General features: G+C 45.5%; 1 protein-coding gene across 1 annotated transcript in view; it reads right to left on the minus strand.

The window, feature by feature from the left end:
• Window positions 1-23,365, minus strand: part of LOC142576598 (fatty acid synthase-like) — a 417,693-nt gene that overhangs the window by 15,354 nt on the left and 378,974 nt on the right. Inside the window, exon 23 of the mRNA XM_075686791.1 lies at window positions 11,261-11,504. Coding sequence (XP_075542906.1) covers window positions 11,261-11,504 — 244 coding nt within the window. The remainder of the gene's footprint in view (window positions 1-11,260; window positions 11,505-23,365) is intronic.

The raw sequence follows: 23,365 nt of genomic DNA on the forward strand, positions 1-23,365 counted from the left end.
CTGTTAGCCACTTGAAAAAAAAAAGTCAAGACAGACACGGATGTTACGCGACACATACAGATTTCTCCGGAGACAGATGTTGTAGGTCATGGAGAGATATCTGTATTGGAGCGGGGTATTTTTCGTAAATCTAGTAATGGCAGTGCAAAAATTCTGTTTTGTATTTACTTGTAACAATTACCGTACCACATACTTCTTGACAAGCTTTCGCAATTGTGTATTCACTGGATCACTGCTAATAATAGTGGTGAGGAGTAGTCATGAAAAAGAGTCAACGACAAAATTGTAGAGCAACATGCAAATCGCCCGATACAGCTTTCCGTTGCTCGATACGTGCGACAAAAGTTTTTCCGAGCGTGAAGGTAACCCGCAAATGCACGCAAAATTGCAGTGTGACTGGCCGCTCAAGGCCCTTTGCGGGCTTCTTTCTCGCTCGCAAAAAAGATTATGTAGCACGCATTGAGTAACAGAAAGCTCTATCCGGAATTTTTCATTTCGCTGTACAATCCTCTTATTAATACTTTTCATCTAAATTTAATGTTTGAGAATATAATTATTGTGACATTATCTAATAAGACGGAATCAAAAAAGTATTTGGAGTATCTCGAAGCGACAGTAGACAACATTAGCTTGGTTCTGTCCAGCTACGTGGCATTCGCGTAATTTTAAACTCTGGCTAGGTGGTGGTGGTGGTAACAACTTTATTGAAATAGACTCTGCTCAGTTATGACCTGGCAGCCCCGAGTCCTAGAATGGCCCCTCACGAGGAGCGACCCTTTCGGCCCAGGCAGCGAGGGCTTTTTGTACTTTTTCTTCCGGCGTTCTGAGCAGCTCTTCCCACGTCGCTTGTGAGGGAGCTGGCAGGAGCGACCTGGGAGGGGGTAAGCCCTCGCACCCCCAAAGAATGTGATTTTGGGTAGCCAATGTTTGATTTGTGCAATTTTGACATATTGGGTTCCATTGCCCCTTGGTAATTATGGCTAGCCAATGTGGGTTGGGGAACGATTTAGTTTGGATTCGACGCAGGATCGAGGCTTGCGCTCGCGTGAGGCTTGCGTTTGGAAGCGGGTAAATTCGCCTTTTTTGCTTGTAATAGTTTGTTATTTCCTGGTATGTCGTCGGTGCCTCATCCATGGGATCCGAGTCTGAGGGGCACATCTCCCGGTTGATTAGACCTCGGGCTACCCAGTGCGCCTCCTCATTCCCTTGATTCCCCGAATGGGCAGGGACCCATACGAGTTCAACAGTGTTTTCATTATTAAAGTCCCGTAGGACTCGCGCTGCACAGACGCCTATGCTGCCTCTCGAAAAGTTGACTATTGCCCTTTTGGAGTCGCTTATGATACTTTGCACGGAGGGATTCATGATGGCCAAAGCAATGGCAGTCTTTTCCGCTTCCACGGTGGACGCTGTTTTTATGGTCGCGGCGTTGTGGATACTTCCCTCTCCGGTCACGACGCTCACTACGTAAGTTTGGTGATTTTGCTTTGCTGCATCGACATAAGCGGTGTGCTGGTTGCTTTGGTACCTTTCCTGAAGGGCCTTGGCTCTGGCAGACCGCCTCTTGTCGTGTCTCCCAGAGAGCATGTTCTTGGGTAATGGTTTTATAACCAAACGGCTTTTGACCGCACCGAGTAATGTTGTTCTTCCTGCTGAATTCATAACGGGATTCAGCCCGAGTTTACTTAGAATAACTCTGCCAGTTGCGATGCGGGAGAGTCGTTCACGTTGGGCTGTTTTATGGGCCTCCACGAGTTCGTCTAGGGTATTGTATATACCTAGCTCAAGTAATCGTTCAGTGTTCGCATACCTCGGGAGACCAAGGGCAGCTTTATGAGCTCTGCGAATGACGCTGTTAACCTTTTCCTTGTCAGAAAGGCGTAGGTGGTAGTAAGGGAAGGAATACACGACGCGACTGATCAGGAAAGCCTGCGTCAAATGGCAGATATCAGCCTCCTTCATACCGCGGTGTCGTGTGGCTACTCGTCTGATTAGGCCACATATTTGGCGGGCTGTCGTCCGTAATCGGACAATCGCCTCAGAATTATGGGTTTTATGTTGAATTAACATGCCCAGGACTCTTATAGTCAGTACGGGCGGAACTGGGCCGTCTTCCATACTGACTCGTATAGGGAAGGTGGCGTCCCTTTCGGTGGCGTGTTTGGTTGATTTATCACGGATGACGAGAAGCTCCGATTTTGTCGGCGAGCACGCTAGACCATTCTGTCGCACAAAATTTTGTACGGTATCCGCGGCCCCTTGTAATGCTTCCGTGATTTCTCCATCGGAACCCCTATTTGTCCAGATGGTGATATCATCGGCATAGATGGAGTGTTTGATATGCGGGATCCTTTAAAGTTAGCTGGGATACCCCGTATAAACTTGTCTGAGGCAAGAGCTTTCAAGGAAGAAAAATAGCTTGTTGTTTAGAATGTAAATAGTTGTGTAAGATATTGTTACGGGGATGTTGGGAGTATAGACACATTGTATTTACAATGTATATACAAGCACAGTCAACGGGGTTAAGATGGCTGACCAGCAACACCACGCAGCAGCCAGCGTCTCACGATCTTCTTCTTCCTTTCTTTTCTTTTATCGTTCCCTGACAATATAAAAAATGTGTGCACGAGTCATCACTACATTGAAATGACTGAAGTATTTCATGTATAAAATCATTTGACTCCTCTTAATCTTGCGGAGTAGAATTATTTTTACGCCGTCTTCAGCTGAAGCGCCATCGCTTCAGTGCGACTGCAGCAGTGTGTTCGTTGTCAGCTTGGCTTTAAAGGCAGCTTTCTTTTTTTCACACGCTGTTTCCATGCGGCGGCATTGCTTTGAGACAGCTCCCAGACGACTTGACTAGCCTAGCTGTAGCGATGAAGAGGCGTTCCAGTAAAACACGACAAATATACCGGTAAGCTACCGAGGAACGAAACTGTTATTCGTTCAATGCCTGCTTCTTCTTTCTATTTCAGAATTAAGGAAGATCCAGTAATTTGTAGACCTTGCACTGGTAATATATGGCTGAGCGCTTTCCTTCAATCTAGGCTCTTTGCGGACAGAAGGGATCAACTATAGCTTGCCGTCAGCTGAGAGCAAACGAGACATGTTTTCTATCCCGATACGTGCTGCACCGTGAGCATATGGCTGCTGATTTTACAGAGTTGTGTAAACGTTACTTACAACTATGTCAATGACCTTTGCTCGCCTATTACTCTATTTGAGTCACAATGCGGCTTGACTTAGTTGCATAACTTGCACTTTTTTGTTAACTATGTTCACTTATCGCCTGTAGCGTACCAACTATTTCTCGAGGGGGGGGGGGCGAACCGCGAACCATCTGACCTTTCTCTCATATATATATAGCGAAATACTACTGCAAAATGTCGCAGTTTAGTCCGAGAGGCGCAACATCGATTGCGATAGCAAATTACAAATTAGTAGAAAGTAAGCACAGTAGTTTTATCGGCCGTATAAACTTTTAAACACTCGCTGTGAAAGCGCTGGCGTAAGGAAGCGCGGCGGCAACAGCAGCGAGCAAAGTTACCTTCGTGCTGTCTATTGGTTCAACGCAAACTGAGCGGCGAGAACACAGCACATTCAAAGCTACGAGCCATCGACCCACCCAAAGTGTGCCCCCAAAGCTGATCGTTTTCAAGGCAAAGCCAGCGTGTTTGCCCGGGCTTTGTCTTGAAAGCAGTTGCTGCCCAACTACGAAGCCCCCCCCCTTACCTCCCCCACCCAAGTTCCTTGCGCGCGACGGAAGGTGGCACGCTTCTTCCCCACTTTGCGCTCTTGCGCACGCGAGATGGAGCGGCGATCGTCGGCTCAGGCTCGCGCACTTTCACTTGAACACACAGCACCCGGCGCGCGGCGAAGGTGTTATTGCCCTTGGACTTTATGCGGAACAACACGGCGACGGCGACAGAGAAAACGCGCCTGGAATCATTATGCGGAACAACACGGCGACGGCGACAGCGACAGAGAAAACGCGCCTGGAATCATATCAGAATAGCAAGGGAAAGAGCCTGGAAATGGTCCTGCCAGTTATATTTATATTTAACAGACATAGACCTATTTATCAATCACACGTGGTTGCCCGAAAAATTATTTGAATCTGCATTTTCTTCTTGCAAGCATGTAAAATCTCAAGAACATGAAGGAACAAAAGTAAATGAGTGCCTCACAGAGGTCCCGGTTCCCGCCCAGTTGCATCAGTACAGCACACATAAAAACGCACATTTGCGAGAAACAAATTTGATAATTAAGCAAAGAATTGCACTTGTTCTCTAATTTTACAGCATAAATTCATCGCTAGTTTAGGTTATAGTATTGTCGAGGCTATACGCAGCGAAGTATTATCAACAAAAATCAATTGCAATATTCACAACAAAAGACAGCAGATGTCGGCGACCTTGGAGAAGTACAACCCTATTTTCAGTAAAGCTGTTTAATTTCAACAGCTACAATAAAAGGTTCAGTTTCTTGTAATTATGTCCCATACCTTAAAAACTGGCCCGTATATATATATATATATATATATATATATATATATATATATATATATATATATATATATATATATATACGGGCCAGTTTTTAAGGTATGGGACATAATTACAAGAAACTGAACCTTTTATTGTAGCTGTTGAAATTAAACAGCTTTACTGAAAATAGGGTTGTACTTCTCCAAGGTCGCCGACATCTGCTGTCTTTTGTTGTGAATATTGCAATTGATTTTTGTTGATAATACTTCGCTGCGTATAGCCTCGACAATACTATAACCTAAACTAGCGATGAATTTATGCTGTAAAATTAGAGAACAAGTGCAATTCTTTGCTTAATTATCAAATTTGTTTCTCGCAAATGTGCGTTTTTATGTGTGCTGTACTGATGCAACTGGGCGGGAACCGGGACCTCTGTGAGGCACTCATTTACTTTTGTTCCTTCATGTTCTTGAGATTTTACATGCTTGCAAGAAGAAAATGCAGATTCAAATAATTTTTCGGGCAACCACGTGTGATTGATAAATAGGTCTATGTCTGTTAAATATAAATATAACTGGCAGGACCATTTCCAGGCTCTTTCCCTTGCTATTCTGATATGATTCCAGGCGCGTTTTCTCTGTCGCTGTCGCCGTCGCCGTGTTGTTCCGCATAATGATTCCAGGCGCGTTTTCTCTGTCGCCGTCGCCGTGTTGTTCCGCATAAAGTCCAAGGGCAATAACACCTTCGCCGCGCGCCGGGTGCTGTGTGTTCAAGTGAAAGTGCGCGAGCCTGAGCCGACGATCGCCGCTCCATCTCGCGTGCGCAAGAGCGCAAAGTGGGGAAGAAGCGTGCCACCTTCCGTCGCGCGCAAGGAACTTGGGTGGGTGGTATATATATATATATATATATATATATATATATATATATATATATATATATATATATATATATATATATATATATATATATATATATATATATATATATCAATGTTCTGTTCGCAAACTTGCCCGAATGTAATGCTTTAGAGCACTTCTCGTTGGGAATATTTCGAAGGCCAGTAACTCATCAACACATATGTTACGTCGCCATGACATTTACCATCGTTCAGACAGTTAGATGGGCTAATTCGTTGCTGGCTTGATGATTTAGTATAGTGTCCTCCCTCCCTGCCCCAACGCCACTCAATTCCCGCTAGATTTGTTATCACTTGAGTTCCCAGTTCCTCAAGGAAACAGCAGAATTCTTTGTTCGTAGAACACATAGGTAATGTTCCAGATCGCTTGAATGTGTATTTACTGAAAATTGTCATAATTAGACCCATCTTTTCGAAGTTTACCCACAGATTGCCCATAAGGTCCCCTTTATTTTTGACTAGTATAAACGAAACGTCTTGTTTAGTTCCTCTAGGACATTGCTGAAACCAAGTTGTAATGTGTTATGATGCCTGAAAAATAGGGAAAGAAAAACAACTGCTCAGTAATTATTGGCAACACTTCAAACTGTACCAGGAACGTAACAATTTTGTTGCACATTGCACTTACCATGACTACCCCTCCCTTTTCCACAAAATGTAAACCTGTTGTAACCTGCACCTGTCAGCACACTGAGACGCATAGCTGACAGCGGCCATATTATACGCTCTAAGACTTGAATAACACATTTTCACAAATGCTGTGTTTCATACAACTGCATTAACCTTCACACAGATAGTTTCCTTAGCGTACCACCAATTTTCGCTAAATTTTGTCTTCGTGGTTCTTATAGCTCTGCCAGAGCATTGGGTCCAATTGTTCCTGGTTCGTTAGACACACTCTCGCACGTAATTTATTGCGAAAGCCCCAATTAGCCATCTATTTTGAACCTCACCTGCACATCTCCCATTAACTTGTCCTTACAGTCACCAAACTTAACGAAGTGGCCTCCTTTAGTTCAGTGAGGACACCAGACGAAACTAACGCATCACGCATGAAAATGTAAATAGTTGAATGTTCAATAGTAGATCATACCGCTTCTATATGAGCCAGAAACGGTAAAACTACGTGATACATTGCACTTAAAATGCTGACAATCCCTTAATTAAATTATGGGGTTTTACCTGCCAGAATAATAATCTCATTATGAGGCACGCCGTAGTGGGCAACTCCAGAAATTTGGACCAGCTCGGGTTCTCGGACGTGCACCTCTGTCGAAGTACCAGAGGTCTCGCGTTTCGCCCCCATCGAACTGCGGCCGCTGTGGCCGAGATTCGATCCTGCGACCTCATGCTTAGCAGCCCAACACCAGAGCCACTAAGCAACCACGGCGTGTGCTGGTTAATCCCTCAAATTATAGATATCTGAACCGCAGAGTTCTCTTGGGACATAGAAACCTAGCTAGTTAACAGCAGCGTGATAATTTCGAACGCTTGCTTACAATTTTCGAACCTTCTATATGATCAACGCGCATTTACCATCGCACATGATCTTGGCGTATTGTTCCCCTTATGTTCCCAAAATTTGACCTCAGTTGTAGTTGTAGTTAATGCCAGCACAGCCACCTAAGTTTTACGCCTTTCGTAAAACAGACGTAATGCTATGGACCACTTGCATACAAATTCTACGAGAAAATGCGCATTTAACCTGCCCATTTGGAACATTGCCTACGCATTGCCATACCAGGCCCCTAATTTTCCTCCGATGTAAAGAATAGGCCTTCTTCAGCTCACCGAGGATACTGGGGTAACAAACTACCATCTCGTATGATGCACGAAATCACGTAGAAAAATGGGGGTTTAGTAATTATGTGTAATATTTGCATTTGAAGCAGGAAAATGAAAGTTTCGCAACGCATTGCGGTAAGAATTCTCGTGATAAACGCGATAACATTGAGGGACCCGTGTCTCAGAAAATCCGGCATTGGCATCCCGCGTCCGTCGTCGACCGTCTTTTTGCGAAAGCTCATTCCAACCACGCACATCCAATCACTATTCTATCACCAAAGCTGTTCATATCTCCTGTTTCATTCCTTACAAAATAATTCCTCAGAATTTTGAGAATGACAGCCGATAAACAAATGAGATGAAAAAAAGGAAAGACCGACAACATATACCTTTTATGTTAGATCTTCCTAGAATGAAATGTTAAAAGTGCGAACCAATAACAGGAGATAGGCCCACGCAAGAGGCCCCGTTTCTACCAGAAATCTCGCCTTCGTGCTCAGCTTTCGCCACCAGCGTTTCCTGGTAAACATTACGGTTACGTAAGCTGCAGTTGCCCGGAAGCTTGAGAAGCAGTCAGGGATCTTTGAATGCTGCCGCGTTCCACTCTTAATGGCGAAGCTTAAGCATCCTCCAACTTTTTTCACGGGAATTCAACCGTCTCTCGTGCTCTTGTTTTAGGTGTCTGGTAAACATTTAGATAAGCTGGAGTATAACACCCTGGAAGGCTTCAATGAGTAACTTGCTACAAAGGCTGTAACGAACCTACACAGAATGACTATATGTCGCTGGTCACTCAGAACATTGCTTCGTATCTGTAATAAATATGTACACCGTGCCCTGCATATTTTACCAAGGATACCGGGGGAGAAAACTAAATGGCATGTATAACGCATAAAAATTGGTAGAAAGCGACTGTTCCGTAACTGTTTTCAGAGCACATATGCAACCTACACACTGGAAATTTTCAGTACATGTCACCAAAAAGAGGGCTTCATTTTTTCAAAATACGAAATATCGGCTGTTTTTCGTGCTGCCGGGAAACACGTAGTAGTGCAGCTCTTATTTAGAAACAGCCTGAAAATGAAATTGTCAAAGTCAGAAGTGGCATGTGCCTTTAGAAAACATTCAAGTCGGTGTTCTATTGGTATTGAAATGGCTCTCCACGTTAGACCAAGATCATTTGCAAGAACATATCTACGATCAATCGTGATAGCACAATGAAATTCGACAGCTATAACTGTAAAATGTTGATTACATTTTTTATGATGATAAAATACTTCGACGTGAAGGCTAGCTAGGCTGTCTTTGAACGAACACAAATAGTTCCAGCATTTGATAATTCAATTGCTTCATGCTGTCAAGGACACAAGCGTTGGGCGTGGCTGATTATAATATTTTATCCTTACCTCACCCTCATCCGCAGGTTAAATGTAGCAAGCTGATTCGAATAGACATCAGACTCTGGAGTTTTCCAAGACGCGTAGCGCCACCTGCCGGTGCGAAGAGGCAGTAATGGTGTAGTGCGAAGCCCGACTCCCCTGCTAAGTTACCTGTGCAGAAAGCGACTGCGAAACAACGATTTAACTAGATTTTGGTGCATATTGCGAGTGTTTTGCGCATTAAACACCCAGACAGAGAGCTATGAATTTCTCCGCAAGTCGGAAGCGCCGTCAAAGTGCCACAAAGCGCTTGCTGGCGCACCCGTCAGACTGATGGCAGAAACGACGGCAACCTCGACAGCGGCGCGCGGTACTAAGAAACGCTGCAATCGACGCTACTGTTGTGTTGTAAACTGCCATGAACGTGAAGGACTGAACAACAACGTTCAGCTTTACCGATTTCCATCACGATCGTATGAAGGAGAAAGGCGAGAGCGCTGGATATGGACCGTTCGACCTGTTGGGTAGTGGAATTATTTGCATTCCCCACAACACAGCGGCTCGCATGAGAAAATGCGACAATTTTGTTCTATTGTAATTGTGTTGCCTAGCTCTGACGGAGGACAGCGGTAACCAACCAAAAACTCAAGAATCTGCTGTCGCCACTTAGTTGGTAAAAGAAAAAACAACGTTGCGGACCATCCGGCGTATATGCCACCGATATTTCCACCTTTTAACAGGCGTCCGCTTCCGCTTGACTCAACAAGTGGAACAGGGAGATTTGGCAAGTCAGTTTAGCCAAAGATTTTGGTTCGTTTATGAATTCAAAATCCTATTCTAGAGCATCGTCGTATCGCTAGCTCATTTCTAGCTTCGGTATTTTGTATGTCCTGGCGCCGATACAACAAGCACGTTTCGCAATGAGCGGAGCCTGCGTTTTTCAAATGTGAGCAATAAGGTTGCTGTAGGAGCACTGGATGAGTAGTTGCTAAGTAATTCACGTGTGTAAAGAAAAATATGTCGCGTTTATTTACATTCAGTTGTGCGCGCTTGTTGAATTGAAGCGTCTGCGGAAAGTTCAAAGCTACTCCGCGAGGCTGTCGCTCCTGCGAGAAAGAAAGATGCGGCGCGTAGGGCCACTATAAGAAGCTTACTTTCGTTATGTTCGCACGCTGTTTGCTGCCTTGGAAAACGTTTTATGTTTGCTGCCCTGAAAAAGGCTATGGAAAGATTTACTCTGTGTAAATAATTGCGAGAAAAACATTACGATAAAATGCATAAACATGTAGGAGATATTTAAGTCTTGTGTTCAGGACATTTTCAATATGAACCAATTTTAAATGCTTAGTTTTTTATCCTGATATGCCCATAAACAAACCTGATGCTCTCAGTACATGCGAGTTGCAGCACGCCGAAATAACACCTGAGACTTATTGTACACGTACTTAGCCCTGCTGAGCTTCCTCCCTTTACGAAGCGTGGACGGGCGGAAGCTTTCCAGGTCCTTGATTTTTAGGAACCCATGCCTCAACAAAACCGAAAGTGGAGGGTCCATTGTGGCCTATGCACCTTCGCTTGCGGACAGCTCTTTTTGCACTACTCAGTTCGCGCCAAGTCTGCGATGGGGGCGCCGGTGACGGGGTTTTTCCGCAGCGCCGCCTGGGCAGAGTCTCAGATCTATACGGCTATAGCGGTGAAAAAACTGGGCGTGACGCAAGTTGCGCAAGCGGACATTTGTTACGGCGGGAACTGCCCAGCGCCAGGCATTCTCCGCAATGCGAGCATGTGCGGTGAATCTCGCGCGTCGTACGCAAACAGGGCGTCCCGAGACGGCACAAAAGACAATCATCGCTGTCCAAGCAGAGGATGCGTGGTAAAGGAAAGCATTACTCAGGTGATGACTGTGCTTTTCCCTTATGACTTGCCTTTCTCTATCTCTATCACGCTATCTATTAAGGAAGAATATTCAGCTTGAGCTGTACATTTGTTGGGCATTCCAGCATGCAGCCGAAAGTGGCCGCTTTCAAAGGGGGGGGGGGCAAATGATATACTTTGCCCCCCCCCCCCACTTATGACGGGAAGGGGGGCATGTGCCCCCTTAGGTCCCCCAGTAGAGACGTCTATGCTTATCGTCCCTGTCGCTTGGCCTTCGGACTGCGTAATACGTTAAGTACAAAAATAACTAAAAAAATCAAGCGTCAGTTAACACATGAAATACGCAGTTCATGGTTAGCCTTCTGCTACGATACATTTTGCAACATTTTAATGGTCGCCACGTAAATTTACGGTACTATGCGATCTTGCATAGCGCCAAAGCTCTAAAGACAGGTCAATTTTTTCTTTGATTAAACAGACGTTGGATATTGGAGTGCACCAAGTCTGAGAAAGTTACATCATCTGCGTTGTCACAAGCTACAACATGAATATTCTACTAGACCTCCTACTACACGAACGTAAGCTAACCTATCATTATATAGTGAAGCGTCAAGCAGCGACGTACTTTGCGCTACTCAAAGAGCACACGTCACATTCTTTAAATTCACGGGACCAATTCATTCCATCCAGGCCTAAAGCCATGGTGGGGAGGCGTCGTTAAGTTAATAATTTCGCGAATCATATGTCTCAGCGTGGCACTCATATAGTGCACCCATATAGTGCCCAAAAAGTAAGTGTCAAAAATGCAGATGACTTACCGGGTAACCCACGTGCAGCACGCAGCTCGCAAATGCGTTCCATTGCTGAGTTAGCGTAGCCGTAGTTTGTCTGTCCTACGTTGCCGACGGCGGCAGACAGGGATGAGAAAGCGACGAAATGGTCCAGTTCAGGGCACGACTGGCGCGAGATTTCATCCAGGTGTCGGGTCCCATCAATCTTTATTCTGAAGACTGTCTCAAAGGCCTCGGCTGTCTGGTTTTCAAGGAGCCCGTCGCGGAGCAGCTGCAGAGAATGCGACACTTTGCAGGCATCTGAACGAGGAAGGGGGCGACATTATTTCTGGAATTAGGTTTCGGCGTATCAGGAGAGAAATTGAACTGCTCTTCCCTACTAAATACATAATAAACGTTCTGCGAATATTCGCTACCCTTGGCGGGTGCAACCAGCGCCTGTAATTCTGTCTTTATCAGAGTTATAAAGCAAGAACATTCTGATTCACTAATTTGTTCTCCTTCAGTTGCATTACTTCATGTCTTTGGTTAATGAATGACAACAGCACTTTGCATGAAATACACTGATCTGTAACAAAGACTGAAAAATCCCAGTCACATACACAGCTTCTCCAGCTGCTACAATTGGATAAAACAAGAGAAAACCATAATGTAGTTGTCTTCTTGGTGAACTTGTGGGCCTTAAAAGAGAACAGAGCAGTACGTCTCAGCGTGAAGCCTTCCTGGAATGTTCATGAACGCATTCCACTTTTTGGGCCATTTCTCACTTTTTAGTAGCACAGTGTCAATCAATATCGATCGCTAACGAATCGAGCCGCATTACAGTGAGCATCCCTGTAACATTATTCATGAAGTATGAATGTAAAAAAAAGCAGCAATTGGATGTTATTCTCCTTAAACTCGTACATGTACTACATGCAATATTTTGGTGGATCATTCATATTTAACGGCTTCAGAAGCACCTTATTCTGCAAGCTTTTTTTTTTTTAGAATATACGCAAACAAAATTTGAGCTGTACGCACGCGTAGAATTTCAAATCATCAAACTGCCAAGAGAAACCGGTGAAGAAAAACTTTGCTTTCCAAATGTTAATAGCTGAAGCACAGTATGCCCACACATATTATTACTGTGAATGACACCAGTCCAATACAAGCGTTTAGACTTTATTTCAGTGCCATAAAACAATGAAAATACTTCTTTCTGAAGGACCCACCAGCGGCGAAATTCACTAAGCTGTGCTATTCGAACGCAATTTCCAAAGGTGCAACAGAAGTGGTAGCGCGTTCAACTTATTGCGTCGTATGAGAGCGAACAGGAATCAAAGCTCCGATTAAACGACAAGAAATGAAATAAGTGCGATCAACTGATAGCATGATCGGACGTCATGCACATGTAGTTGAGCCTATATTCTTACGCCAAATCACTGCACATCCCCATCCAACTGCTTCCGTTTCCTGGACGTCTGCTACAACGCCGACAAGTGCAAGACCCCTCGCCTGTTCACCGCGCTGTCGTCGGAGCAATTGCAGTGCAAGTGTTACACATTCTTCTCACATTTCTGCTAGATACAGGACTGATGGTCACATGGTGACACATATTGCGCAGGAAGGTACGCTCAGTCGGAGCAATTGCCGGCCATGTCTGCCAGGATAACCCCACCTGTATACATCCCCACCAGCACCGTATTACAAAGCTACTAAATGTCTTTCTTTCGATACTCATTATGGAAATGAAAAAAAAAGATCCATAATGTATAGTACTATGGCCTCAAAGCAAGAATCCCAGCACCCGTACGTTCGTTGCTGCGCTATGTGATTGCCCTGCACACGGATGCAGGCGCGGTTCTCAAGCCGCGCGTAGGCACAATATCTGCTCTATTGGCAGCCGGTACCGCTGAAGGTGTTGAACGACGATATCGTCGACCGCCAACCGACAATGAAACACGCGCTCTCTTCGCATGGGATCACTGTCGAGGGCATCGATAGCTATAGAAGCAGCCCTAAAGACATGCACAACGAATCCGTGGCCTCCGACAAGCTCAAATTATGACAGAAAACTTCAATATGTAATATCCACAGCAGCAAGTTTCACTGCCTATCACACTTTGACATCGTATCAGCGTTCATCGCTTATTCTTGGCTTCTCCTCAGCTGATAAAGCCCGATGATGCCTGGCACCAAGTCAAGAGCTTGTTTTGCAGATTCAGGACGTGTGCATTGTGCATTCCGACAGAGGCGAAATGCACAAGGCGCGTTCTCGTACATTTTGGAGACCGGTAATAAATCAATGGTTGGTGACTTCAGGGCCTGGAGCCCCTAACTACGATTTCTGCCTTAACCCAAGTGGCACCTCATAGAAGCCAAGGCTAATCAGTCAACGTCATCCAGATGCTGAAGCACTCGTCAGAACACTGCACAGCACCACACACGATGCAAACAGTGGCTCAAAGTCCTAGCTGCCTTCGGATCAAATTGGTTTCAGTCGTCAATCTTGCGACAATGACACAGTTTGTTCAAAGGAGTGACTGCACGTATAGTACGATGCCAAGGTGGTGGTGGTGGCGTCCAAGCGGCGCCTGGCGCCTCTCTCTAAACTTGTGAATGCACCCTCGCCGTATCAAGTCAACTGAAGCCCTAGCGTAACAGTCTGTTAAAGTTCCGGACGAGTTCTGGATGTTGTAAAACATCATCAACGTATTTTTATGTTCTCTATAGCACGAAGTTCTCGCCCAGCGGTCTCTAAATAATTGCCCCTAACCTTCACTACGTGATTCCAAGTTATGTCCGCAAATTTCCCGATTTCGCAAGCCAACCTTATTTACCGCCGTCCTCGACAGTGTTTCCTTTCCCCTAGCACCCACTCCGTATTTCTAATGGACTAGCTACTATCTACCCTATGAACTACGTGGCCTGCCCAGCTCCTATTCTTCCTCAATTTCCACTACTACTAACCACGTTTGCTCTCTGATCCACACCGCTCTCTTCCTCTCTTAGCGTTAGGCCTAACATTTCTCGCTCCATGGCTTGTTTCAGCGGTTCTTGTTTTAGAGCTTCATTGCTAACCTCCAAGTTTCCACACCTTATGATATTGCTTGAAGAATGGAATGCTTGTACACTTTTATTTTCAATCCAACAGCGGTGAGCTCTCCATGAAGTGTTGTTAATGCCGGCCATATGCACTCAGACCTGTTTTCATTCCTCTGTAAATTTCCGTCTCATAATCAGCGTTCTTTGTTAGTAATTGACCTAGATAATCTTCCTCCTGCACACACACTAGAGTCTGACTGCCGATCATGAATTCTTGTTCGTTTGACAGGTTTTTCAACAATAGATTTGCCTTCTGCCCCCCCCCCCCCATATTATTCTTCAACCTACTCTTATGCTTTCGGTCAAGGTCTTCAATCAATTGTTACAACGTCTCCCCAGCGTTACTGAACACGACAATGTCATCGGCCGGCTGCAGGTTGTTCAGATATTTGCTTTCGTTCACCGCCCTTAATACTTCCCAATCAAACACCTTGAATACTTCTCCTAACCACGCAAGTATTACATTTGGAAAGATTGTGTCTCATTGCAGGACCGTTTTCTCGATAAATATTTTTCCACGTTTCTTGCGTGTTGAAGCGGCAACTATCTCTGAGGCTGAGTCGAAGCCTGAGACGATGCGGATACATGCGCTGTGGCTGAACGCAAATATGGAAGTTACACATGAAAAATAATTAGAGTTGTGAGCTCTATGCTACAAGCACCACGGCCTTGCTGTGAAGTTCGTTCAGTGCTACAGCACAACTCATGCCATATTCTCTTACACCACTAATTGCACAGAAATTGGATGACGATGATTGGGGTTTAGTGGCGCAAGGGCCAGGAGGGGCTGAAGAGCGCCAATGCTATTATCAAGACTGCCATTAATAATTGAATAATGAACATCGAGACGTGGATGAAACACAGCTGTATATACGCCTAAAATATTCGTTGGAAAGTGAGTAAATATATTCTTATTAAAGCTATAGACAATGATACATGGCATATGCTATGAGAAACGGTGACTATGAAAAGGTTATGTGCTAAAATATGCTGCTACAGGTAGAACTACTGCCTCACCAAGGCCTTTAAGCACAAGGGCCCGGAGGCATGTGCCACAAGGGTGGCTTTATCGCAGCGACAGTCTCGTTGTAGCTTCGTCCCACGCACTAAGTGACCAAACTGTGCGCCGCCGGGAAAGCGCACGAGGCAGCATAATTGGAGCGACGTAAATGCTGACATTGCTGGTAGATAGCCCGCGCTTTAGTGACCGCAGTTAGCGTCAACCACGCTTCACATTCTTCATGTCGCAATGCCAGGCCACTGTTACCGGCTTTTAGAGTGCAGCATTTAGGCGTCATTTCCTGCGTTGGGCGTCAACGTGCCTCGGCGTCGTTCCTCAGCGTAAGTGGGTGAACGAGCACAGCGAAAGATGAAAGGGAACGCGAAGCGCAGCAGCAGCAGATGAAAGTAGAGAGCTCGAGAAGAAGAGTGGAGGAGGAGGCTACAGCGATAGCGTGAGGCGGAAAGTGAAAGAGGAGAGTATGGCGAAAGGGTAAACAGGAAAGCTGAAATAACGTAAGTTTGGGCATGTTCGTGTCCCATTACTGCACCTAGCGCACAACGCAACACCAGAACAGAGTGAAGACCGACGAAGATATCGCCTGTCTTCATCGATTTTCACTCTGTCCTTGTGTTGTGCGCTAGATGCAGTAGAGGAAAGCAGCGTGCCGCACACGACTACGATACGGCGACATAGTATTTGTAATCTGATTGTATGGGCGACGCGCATTGTGTAGTACTTTATGGAAGCCGCGCGGGCGCCAGCGATTACACTGGAACCATCGACGAGTCATGTATAAAATCCGACGCACTTGAGCTCCACATCAGATTTTCGACGATCGCCGACTTTGATCGCTGCTATAGTTGTGCTTGACCGGGGTTGTTGGAGAAGTATGGGAGAGGCCTTTGCCCTGCAGTGGGCGTAACCAGGCTGATGATGATGATGATGATGATAGTTGTGCTTGAGTGTTGTTTCGTAACGCTTCGTTACGTTTTCAACGTACCGCACGAGGCACATTGTACGCGCCAGCCAATATATCGCCAAATGAAAACACCTATACAGCTGTGCTTTAATTCCGCATTAAGGAGTATCGTAATCATCGGTGAATTTTTTCCTACCGATTTGTTGACTTGACTACTATGCGACACGCACGGACCACCGTAAATATCTGTCGCCGGCTGGAAGAAAATTATTGCCCTGAATTCACAAGCGTCTATGAAAAGTTTCCTACATAAGAGGAGAAACTATGCAAAGTACACTTCGCGAAGCGACTGAAAGTTGTGACATCTTTTCTACCGGGACTGATGTTGGTCTAGAGTTTAAAATAAGTATATTCAGCCAATCATAAGACCACGATGGTTGTCGTCTGCTGTCGCTTTTCTTTGTTGTCTCGTCTTCTCATAGTCTGGTGCCTCTTACTGGCTTTGTGCATGCAAAACAACAATTTAGTGGCGTCTTCATGAGCGGTGTGTGTGTGTGTGTGTGTGTGTGGTCAATGGTGATATATTTATTCAACATTTCTCGTTTTATATGTCATCGTATTGACGTCCCGCTTCATGTCATAGACAGTATTGCCATCCGTCGTACGGATACTTTGGTTCACACCCTAGGCCATAGAACGGGCAATACCGTGGACACAGACACTACGTCGCTTCGACTTAGTGCTGAATTGAAACTGTGAGCTATATAATAGGAGGCTGAGGCTAACAGCAGGGAAGACGACAGCGAATAGTTCAACAGCGACAAGTATTGATATTAAATTATAGCATCGAAGCATTGGAAAAAATAATCATCCACAGCCCTGTGAGCAAGACTAAGCTCAAACTAGAAAAAAAGCACGATAGAAATGCTCAAAACACATAAATGACAAACTTTACGTCTATCAGGGACTGACACTACACTTCTATTAGCTAACATCCAATAGAGTGTCATGACGCGTATGAAAATTCAGGCTGTTGGCCGGCATGCAGAAACACAGCCTCTCAGGCATTTGACAGAAGTTCGCCGCACAGCAATAATGTTGCTGCTTTCCACATCGGCGCACACTCAATACAATTATACAAGTAGGCATTTAAACAACTCAATGCACTTTGACATAATGAATCAAAGCGCGCCACAAACATAGAAGCGCGCGCCATTCTTGGCTACCAATTGTGGCCTCTGGCCAATCGCAAAAGCGCGTTCCAGCACGTACCTGCGTGCGCTCGAGCCGCACAGACCGATACAATTATGTTGGTAAAACTGCTACATTCCTATCGTAGAAATTTGTCCTTAAGTTGTCATCTGCGACAGCTGTTTAGGTGTTGTGAATCGACTTACGCTTAAAATTGGCTGAAGTACTTAAGTTCGCAACTGTACTTCCCTACGTATCAGTGGCGTAGCCAGAAATTTTGTTCGGGGGGGGGGGGGGGGGGCGAGGCTCACTTTGCAGCTCGGCCTCCTAATAACTTATTAATAACTGCACTGCCATTGTCAAAGATGCTACAACCAAATTCCTGAACGCTACGCACTGTCAAGACAAGTAAAATCAGTACTTTTTCATAAAAGAATGTACTCGTACGTCTCACAAATTGTGCCCGAAATAACTGATATCAATGCTTCCATGTTTTCTTAATGTTTAATAACTAAAGCAAGTATCCCAGGAACTTTAGAACTATATCGGTTTAAAACCAGCAAAGCGGTGCATGGCCGCTGATATGAAAAATATATAGGCCATAAATTGAACAAGTTGAGGACAAATATTTTATCAAAACTTTCTTAGCCTTCTTGCCTGTCTTTCATTTGCATGTATATATATATATATATATATATATATATATATATATATATATATATATCATTCAAGAACCTTGTTTACATTTTTGCACATATGCAACGACCAGGGAAAAATCTGAATGACGCTGTCCTTTGCTAGAATGTATTGCGCAGGAGCAGCTGTCATCGGTTGTGTATTGTGAGTAATTGTTCCGAAATTATAGTCGCAACAGAGAGCACATGTAAAAAGCAGCAGTTCTGCAAAATTACGAAGGCGAGTCACATGAAAGTGAGCCAATGCGAATGTTTGACAAACGGGGTTCTTTATTTACAAGTAGTCTCCTTGAGCATTTAGACAGTTGTCCCACTGATTAACAGGTCGCGTGATTCCCGTCTCATAAAACGCCTTGGGTTGCTGTTTCAAAAAGTCTGTAACTGACTCTTTCACGTCATCGTATGACACGAATCTAGTTCCCCTGAGCTGTTTTTTTTTTCAAATGCTCCAAAATGTGGAAGTCGCAAGGCGACAGCTCTGGGCTGTATGGCGGATTTTAAAGCGTTTCCCACTTGAACTTTGCCAGTTTTGGATCAACTACATCAGCGACATGGGGACGGGTATTGACGTGGAGCGAGATGACCCCATTCCTCAATTTTCCACGTCGTTTGATCTTGATTGCGACACGCAGCCGATGCATCCTTTCACAGTATTGGAAACGATCGATAGTCACTCCAGGTTTAGCAAATTCAATCAATAATGGCCCCTGACAATCGAAAAAGAAGTCAACAACACCTTTCCTGCAGAAATGACGGGCTTTGCTTTCCTTGGGGGTAGTGAATTCAAATGTTTCCCTCTGTAAGATTTGACGTCGTGTTTCAGGCTCGTAGTAGCGGCACCATGATTCGACCGAGGTCACAATTGCAGACCAAAAGTCGGGACCCTCATCGTGATACCGGATTAGATATAAATTTTATTTCCAGAAATGCAAAGGTTCTGGTGGATACCAAAGGCTAAAAGCTGTTGGAAAAAAACCTTGACTGGGCCGATGGTCCATTACAAGGCACACATGGTGGTTGCATCAAAAATCGTAACATTGTTAGACACTCACAATAAATTACTTACATAAATGCACAATAACAAGACCGCAAATAATATAAAGACTAAGAGAAAAAACATATTTGATACATCAGAAAAACTCGTAGATTATGTTCTAATGACTGTAGGCTATATCTATTACGAAACCTCGGAACATGCCACGTATCATTATTTCTTGTATTGGAAGAATTGAATTTTGGTGTTAAAGATGTACTAGACACTAGGAAATTTTTGAAGGCAGTATTTGAGAAATAAAATAAATTTGGAATGCGCAAAGTCTAGAAATATTCTATTTTTATAATTTTATGCCTTATGAACGATGAGTCAAGGCACGTCTCCGTCTTCTGGTGGTGGTTCTAAATCTTGGGTATGGATTCTGCACACAAGAGCCGATAACCGAGATGTTCATGAATTATGGTGTCAGCCGAACCGTGACTGATGTTCACCCGCCCTGCCACTTCGTCGATGCTTATCCTCCGTTCTTGCCAAATCAGCCTTTGCAATTGGGTTGGGGTGATTGTACGGTGGCTTTAGCCCAGTCTTGGATCGTCTTTGCAACTTTCAAATCCTTCTTGAACCGTTTGCTCCAACGCTTCGCAGTGGCCAATGAAATGCAATGTTCAACGTACACGGCAGCCATACGGCGACTAATTTCTTTTTTGGAAACATCTTCATCTGTCAAAAACCTCACGGCACCACGCAGTTCAACTTTTGGAGTGTTCATTGTGTGACGCAACAATGTTCAACCCAGTGTATGAGAGCATTAAAGCACCATGATCCTCACACCTGCATGTCACTTTTGTAAATGAGAGATGCCTATGTGCCACGAGCATGCCTTGCAGATAATGAACCGAAACATTACTGCGCACAGTGGGTTGGCTCACTTTCATTTGAATCGCCTTCGTACATTAGAAATGCGAAGATACAATGGGCTATACAAATGCGAAGATACAGCTTAATAAAGGGCAAGAAAGTGTCACTCGAAACAAAGTTCACTGCACATATACACAAAACCTCGCACCAAGATATTTAAATATACGTATAAGTCTCCAGTAATTCTACATATATAAGAAAAAGCCCCTATATATGATGCGTCAAACAAGGAAAATAAACATGTTGCGCAACCACAAGTTCACAGATCAAAGCCCCCCCCCCCCCCCCTCCACTCCCCCTGATGTATCGCGCGCGGCGAAGGCGGCGCACTTCCTCCCCGCTTTTCTCCCTTGCGCACACAAGACTGTGCCACCATCGTCGGCTCACCCCTGCCGCCCTCCCCCCCCCCCCACCCTTAAGCTTTCACTCGCACATCCAGCACGCGGCGCGCGGTCACAATGTTATCGCCTTGGACATTATGCGGAACATGAGGGCCACGGCGACGGCAGTAATTCGCCTGGGGTGTCTATATAATTGCTATCGCAATAATACAATAACAGTACCCGACAACTGAAGCATCCCGCGGCCCTTCACTTTCCGCAAAAGAACAAGTAACAAAATCGAACTTTCACCGTGCGACAATTCGCTGCGCCGCTACAATGTCTTTTTCTTTTGTGGGGCGGGGCGCACGGAAATGAAATAACGGAAAGGAAAGCATGTCGGCTACAATCGAATGCCTACTTGGGGCACCTAGTATGGCTACCGAAGGAATATCGAAGAAAATGTGAGACGCTTGGTCCTCAGAGAACCATATGCATACTTCTCGGTATTCTACACCGGCGAGACACAATTTTCCGCAGAGGTTGCGCTCAAGCGAACGCGTTGCAATCCATCGAGTCCCCGCAGTGATGGCAGCGAGCGACCATGCGTGGCTGAGTGGCCACCATGCCACTCAGCCACGATTTCGATCGTTCAAAGCGGTACAAAAGCGCTTTTAGTGAATGCGGTGTTGCCTTAGAAACGCACCGTAGAAAGTTCTACTGTGGTTTATATCGGTAATTATGACCATGTAAATTACAGAAGTCGCAGTTTCACGAGTAGCGAAGTACGTTTCCGCTACATTTCTTCTGCGCTCTGCGCACACACAAAGCCATCTTGCGGCACACACAGCAGACCCCCTCCTCGCAATGTACGGCGCTGCCCCGACACGTGGCGCGCCACTCGCCCCATGATCGCGTCCGCCTTCATGGCGCGTCGCGGTGGTAAGCTTAAGCGTCCTCGAATTTTTTTAGTTGCCAAAACGCCGGTGTGAGCAAGCGCAGCAGCTGCAGCGAGCAAAGTGACCTTCGTGTTGTCTATTGCTTCAGCTCAAGAGCGGCGAGAATACAGCGGGCACAAAGGTATGAGCCGTCTGCGGATCCCTTTCAAAATGCGGCGGGCACGAATACGCGCGGTCGTGCAAAGTACGCACTTGTTGGCGGAGTCGAAGCCGCCCCCCCCCCCTCCCCTCCCTTCCGCGCTGCCGACCCGCTTTCCTCTGGAGCGCGAGATTTAGCCACGATCGTCAGTTCCCCTTGCGCCCGGTCATGAAATGCGCAGTTGCTGCCGGAGCAACTGCCCCCCACCCCCTACCTTCCATTCCCCTCACGGTCTTTAGCACGACGGAAGACGACGCTTGCTCTCCGCTTTCTTTCTTCGCACGCGCCAGAATGCGCCGCAATCGTCGGCATCTGTGGCGTAGTTTCGCGCGCACATACAGCATACGACGCGCGGCGACACTGTTATCGCCCTTGGACTTTATACGGAACATCATGGCTACGGCGACGACAAAAATGTGGCTGGAGTATACATATAATTGCTATCCCAATAATATGCAACTGCAATAGAAACTGTGCACGTATCTACGTTAATTGGCGCGCATCTCACGTCGCGTGACAACTGCCAGGATGCGATGCTAATGAAGGTGATGATGAGGAGATGAAGAAGGAGGGTTTATTGACGACCCCTTTGAAATTTGGCAGTGATTACCAGTCCCCAAGCGTGCTTTATTTAATCAGGTATACCGTACACGTTTTTGATTATAGCAATTTATATAGATCTCGATAATCTCTTATTCCTCAAGATTTGTCTATCTACCTTGTACCGCTACGTAGGAAATCCGACATCGCGTGCCACCTGGTATAATAATATGAAACTGGACTGCAAAGTGTGCCTGTATCGAAGGTACGCGGCGCGCATGTCACATCGCGCGTAGTCTTCCTGTATATGCTCCCGCAGGGAGCATATACATGGGAGAGATCGCTACATGCGAAAGCTGTCGACGATTTGGTCATACGTGGCTTTGGTTGGAACTGATAATGATCGCTATGGTACAAACTGTGGGTGACAGCGGCGACCCAGTTGCAATGTCTGCCAATGTTGGATCGAGGAAAGTGTCTGCGGCATGCACTTTAAATCGACTGATCATGTCTTCCTTGATTTTATCCCACGAATAATTGCTATCAAATATGTGCGTTAAATAGAAGCGATATGGCTCATCGGTGACGTAATCATTGAAGTTGGCGACCATATCTCTTTCCGATCATGATGCAGCGGACGCGTGGAGCTCGAAGAGGCGAAACAAGTCTTCCGCGGGCCCGCCGTCTGCTGATCCGGTGTATCTAAGGCGTGCGGTGATGCGGTCATGATGCGGGTCGGTGTCGGTGGTGGAGCAGTGTACTCGGGGTTCACGGCGTGGCGTGGAAGTCTTCCCTGCGGATGCGCGGTGGATGAGGTGGCATCCAGGTCTTCATCCTGTCGGCTTGTGTGACGCGAGCAGGAGGTTGCGGACGGAGACAACGATGGTCGCCCGAACATTCCCTTTAATCTTCGTCTTCCTTTCCTTCACCTACTGTCGTTCTGTCTACCATTACATACATATACATATATAAAACATATGAACACTAATTAGGCACACATCGTAGGAACGATTGCTAATCTTATAACATCGCCAATGATCGACAAAGGATCGATACGACGCCCATTTTTAAAGTTCAGTTTCAAGAAATAATTTGCAGATATAGGGGACAGCTTCGCTAAACCTAGGAAATTGCTAGCTTGTATCAAAATTGCGAACCTGATAGGATAGGTCATGCCCATAAATATGATCCCGAAAATTTCTATACCGCAATGGACAGAAGATCTTTCATGGCACAACCCCACTCCGGACGCACAACACACGAAATACACAATCGGATGTAAGGACGCCAGTTGATGGAGGCTTTTCCATGGCTAACATAGAGTGCTTAAGTAGTATGGAGATGCACATAATTTATTGTGCCAGGAT

Source organism: Dermacentor variabilis, chromosome 3 (genome assembly GCF_050947875.1).
Source record: "Dermacentor variabilis isolate Ectoservices chromosome 3, ASM5094787v1, whole genome shotgun sequence".
Lineage (NCBI taxonomy): Eukaryota > Metazoa > Arthropoda > Arachnida > Ixodida > Ixodidae > Dermacentor > Dermacentor variabilis.